At 31.3% G+C, this 5144-nt stretch overlaps 1 protein-coding gene across 1 annotated transcript; it reads right to left on the reverse strand.

Moving 5' to 3' along the window:
* Positions 1-3601: 3601 nt before the first annotated feature.
* On the reverse strand, positions 3602-4671 carry mRpL34 (mitochondrial ribosomal protein L34). Its single transcript, XM_089644550.1, has 2 exons — positions 4470-4671; positions 3602-4389 (listed from the first exon to the last, which is right to left on the reverse strand). The coding sequence occupies exons 1-2, from the start codon at positions 4508-4510 to the stop codon at positions 4146-4148; spliced, it is 285 nt and encodes a 94-aa protein (XP_089500676.1). The 5' UTR covers positions 4511-4671; the 3' UTR covers positions 3602-4145.
* Between the last annotated feature and the right edge of the window lie 473 nt (positions 4672-5144).

The following is a 5144-nucleotide window of genomic DNA, read 5'->3' on the forward strand; positions in this document are numbered from 1 at the left end:
ACATCATCAGGAGCACAAGTATACTAAAGTTATAATTAAAATTAGGTCTAGAAAGAAGAGGTAGAAGGAGCGGGGAGAGGTAAGAGTGGGGGAGGGTTATTCAAAGTAGGAATTAAAATGTCACTAGACGGGAAAGACCGAGTAATTGGGAAAATATTTAAAATGGGGTTTATAAAATTTTTTTGTTTATTAATAATATCTGCTTTCATATTCACGTGTTTTCTTATTTCTAAGATTTCAAAATTATTGATTTGAGATACCTTGTAACCAGAATGTAGTATTTTAAAACCTGAATTAATATCGAAAGTATGGTCGTTATTTAATAAATGATCCGCAAATTCTGATTCACAGTTTCCCTTTAAAGCCCTAAGATGTTCTTTAATTCTGATCTCAAAGTTTCTATTAGTTTTTCCTATATATAAGGAATTACAGTCATTACAGTTGAGTTTATAAACACCTGATTTTTTAGTTTGACTATCAATATCTTTATTATTAAGAATATATTTTTTTAATTTGTTATCCGTATAAAACGCCGGTTGAATAGTGAAGGGGATGTTTTTATTTATAATTTTGGAAGTATCATTATTTTAAACAAAATACAATTTTTAAACAAAAAGATGGCGTTGCAATGGGGAACAGTACGAGTCCTTTGATTGCAGATATTTTTATAATTTAGAAAATAAGATTTTTAATAGCGGTGCCTTGTTACTTAAAAATGTATATTGTTGGAAGAGATATGTGGACGACATTTTTTGCATTTGGTTAGGAACAGAAAGACAATTGAACATGTTCTTAAACTTTTTAAATAAAATACATAAAAATATTCAATTTACATTAGAAATAGGTATAGATAAGAGTTTAAATTTCTTAGATTTAAATTTAACAATAATAGGTGATAAAATAGATTTCAATATTTTCCGTAAAGATACGTACACTGATATTATCATACATAATTCATCAAATCATCCCTTTTCTCAAAAAGTCGCAGCTTTCCATTCTATGCTTAATAGATTAATTTCGATTCCTTTGTCGGATCCTAATTATACCTCAGAATTAAATGTCATAAAACAAATAGCATCTAATAACGGCTATCCTTATAAATTGATAGTTGAAATACTAAATAAAAAAATTAAACATAAACTCTTTAAACTTTATATTTATCCTATTTATAAAGATACAAACAAACAATGGCGTAGAATTCTATTTGTAGATAATGATACTTCCAAAATTATAAATAAAAACATCCCCTTCACTATTCAACCGGCGTTTTATACGGATAACAAATTAAAAAAATATATTCTTAATAATAAAGATATTGATAGTCAAACTAAAAAATCAGGTGTTTATAAACTCAACTGTAATGACTGTAATTCCTTTTATATAGGAAAAACTAATAGAAACTTTGAGATCAGAATTAAAGAACATCTTAGGGCTTTAAAGGGAAACTGTGAATCAGAATTTGCGGATCATTTATTAAATAACGACCATACTTTCGATATTAATTCAGGTTTTAAAATACTACATTCTGGTTACAAGGTATCTCAAATCAATAATTTTGAAATCCTAGAAATAAGAAAACACGTGAATATGAAAGCAGATATTATTAATAAACAAAAAAATTTTATAAACCCCATTTTAAATATTTTCCCAATTACTCGGTCTTTCCCGTCTAGTGACATTTTAATTCCTACTTTGAATAACCCTCCCCCACTCTTACCTCTCCCCGCTCCTTCTACCTCTTCTTTCTAGACCTAATTTTAATTATAACTTTAGTATACTTGTGCTCCTGATGATGTGAACTTGGTTCACGAAACATGTTGAGATTTTGTATCGAAATGAAGTGATGTAAACTAAGTTATTTGTGTTTTAATAAAAAAATTATTTATGAACTGAAAACCAATGATTGATGTTGCAATTTTCAAACTTTTATTATTATTGTTTTGACGGGTGTGGGTATATTAATTTTATATTAAACAAAATTGATGAATTGTTAGATCATAGAAATCTTCATTTTTTTGTGTAAACTTATTGAACTATTTAGAGGCAGCGACAACTGCTAATTTTAATTGGCCGATAGTCGCATCGGTCTGACAATCATTATGGTACTATTAATAGGCAGGTGTGTGGCATTCCCATATAGCCTGTTGCCAGTTTTCCGATGAAACTACCGGTCGATAGTGGTTGGCCAGAGTGCAACGCGGGAGCGGTGAAATGTCCGGCAATTCATGCCCTTGTTGAAACTATCGGTCGATAGTGGTTGGCCAGAGTGCAACGCGGGAGCGGTGAAATGTCTGGCAATTCCCCACAGTTCATGCCCTTGTTGGCACTTAATGTTTTACTTCAATATGTTCTAAAATGGTTTGTTTCAAACTATGTTTGCTGAGATTTAACTTATGTACAAGAATATTTATTTGTATGTGCTAATGAAATGCACACGTCGATTTGTACAACTAACTTATTATCTGAAGAAATATTTTTGTTTCACTTGGTTATATTATATTTATTAATAATATTTTAAGTGTTTTGATTAAAAACCTTTATACATAGTTGGTAATAATTTTTCATGTGTATATATTATTATTGCAGCTAATTTTCAAATTTCTATTTATTGTGCCAATGTTTTTCTTTTGGTGTTTTTTTTTATTTTCACCAGGTAATAGTGGTAATAACACGCACTATTTGGAATGATGATAGCACCACTACAACAGGTTGCCATGCATAAAAGTCCCACAAAGGCCTTTGCTGTAAACTGTTACCTTACCTTCGGACATAACTTTTCTGTGCGGCAGCCCGGAGCGGCGCACGGTACTGTCATTTCGTAGCATATGTGTAATACCTGCTATTCTGTACCTACTTATATTATAATCAACTCTTTTTACCACACTATAAGTTGATGTCAGATATATACACACACAGATAGAGTTCATAGGATTTGTGGTTATTGTATGAAATAATGGCCTGTGAATTTGTACGAATGCTTGACTTTGATTTTGTCTGTAATATTATTTAACTATGTTTAGTAAAGGTGCACCTAACTTCAAGAGAAGGGGTGAGAAATTGAATAGTAAGGAGTCGATATTGTCAGTTAAATGTAAAATTCACTAAGCCACATATTGCACTTGGTGAGTTTTACCAACTGATTTCTCTGATAACTTAAATATTCTTCTTTAAACTCTACCAAAGGTGTCAAAAGGAACCTCCATGTTTCATACTCTACCAAAGGTGTCCAAAGGAACCTCCATCTTTCAAACCTGCAAATGTGATTATATTTTAAGGTTAAATTACTCATAGAAAATTAAACTTTACAATAAAAAATATTGAAAATAAATATGCTGATTTATTTATTGAGAAAACTATTTACGTAAAAAAATCTTTTTGTTCACTTTACACAAACATTTTAGCTTCAATTAAAATGTTTATGATGCAAATTTTATTAAAATGTCAATGCAAAACGGTAGATACTTTTGCATTACGTGCCTGGGTGTAAAACTGTGTAAAAACCAATGATTGGTAAAATTCTATTGAATACTAAATATTGTACATTTGTGTGCATCTAATACGCCTGTAATAAAACTTTGATAGATTTTTCTTAAATATACACAATTTTATTAACCAGCAACTAAAATCTATTACAATGAACTATGCAGTATAAAATACAATATAGGAAATAGGACATGGTTATTAGGTACTTTTAATGGAAAAACCACTGTAGCAGTTAGATAACAATGAGAAGTAAATATTTCAGTTTCCGGAAATGGAGAATATGTAACATTTAAAAACTATTTCGTTAGAAAAATGGATAATTTGACATATTTTCTTCACGGAATGTTTTGACATATTAAAATACATTTTTTAGGTTTATTTTTTACAAATTAAACCCTAACTGAGAACCTATTTAAATTCATATTTTGGGTTAAATACGAGAAGAAAAAATTCACCTTAACTTAACATCAATAACAACGACCGCCAACTGAAAAATCCATTGTAATTTTAACTTATTTCTGATTATTTATCTAAATGATGCAAAGTGGTTTTTCTATTAAAAGTGCGTATATTCCCTATTTTCTGTATATTTACCGAAAATACAATGAACTGAGATAACGATAAAATATTAAGACCCTCAAGACCCGAACGCCAAGAACACGTTAGTGAGACAAGACATGTCTGCCTTTCAAATACCTTCTCATGAGAGTCTTTCTTCCGTTTAATGTGGAGAGTCGCTTGAGCCAGCCGTGCTTCTTGATCCTCATTGTCTCGTTGGGCCGCGGAAAATAACAACGGACTTTATTTCTAATAGGCACTAAGCACCATGGGCTGGAGACAGCTGGGAGGGCCGCCGCCGTCAAACTGTGAAATGAGCTTGTTGGTAAAACCATCGGTGCAAATCGCCTGAAAATATTAAATTTGTAGGTTATCTAAGGTGAATAATAACACATAACCTCCAGATTGTTTACAGGGGCGTCACTTACTGCACTGTGCTAAATAAAGAGGGTAACAATCTTCCAAACATGTTGTACTTAAGTCCGTTTATTAATATTATAATAGCAACCAACAAAATCCGTCAGAATTCGACGGAGCTGACCATAAATCAACTATCTATAGATTGATAACTCCGCCCTCTTTCCATACCACAAATAAACCACTCTCTAGATCGATATCATAAATAAACCACTCTCTAGATCGATATCTTCGGGTTTTTTGTATGGCGCCATTTTGTCACCCCCTTAACCACAGACGACCACAGATAAAACGGTCGTTTGGTCCAGACAGGTAAATATATCGTGGACCATAAATAAATCTCAAGGCCATTTAAAAAAAGTGTAACCATAAACAATATAACTACACCCAGCGAACATCGTTCATTCAATAGCCCACAAAAATTATATTTTAAAAATAAAAATATTGGAATGCAGGAAGAGGAAAATAAAAAAAATCCACAGCTATGCACACATAAACATACTTTTTATTTTCAAAAAGACAATGGACAGTAATACAAAACAGGGTCAGTACAACCGATGTATTGAGCATTGATTTATCATTGAAGTAGAAGATAAAACTAATATATCTAAACAAAACATGAAACAGAACAAGACACAGAAAAATAAAAAGTAACGGTCTCAACTAGGAATCGAACCCAGGATTTC

This window comes from Hesperophylax consimilis, chromosome 2 (genome assembly GCF_061612785.1).
Source record: "Hesperophylax consimilis isolate HC1 chromosome 2, BYU_Hcon_1.0, whole genome shotgun sequence".
Classification (NCBI taxonomy): Eukaryota; Metazoa; Arthropoda; class Insecta; order Trichoptera; family Limnephilidae; genus Hesperophylax; species Hesperophylax consimilis.

Coding starts and splice junctions, on each gene's coding strand:
- mRpL34 (XM_089644550.1), bottom strand. CDS start 4,510: ATGTTTGGAAGATTGTTACCCTCTTTATTTAGCACAGTGCA. Junction 4,390..4,469: donor TCTTTATTTAGCACAGTGCA/GTAAGTGACGCC, acceptor TAATATTTTCAG/GCGATTTGCACCGATGGTTT.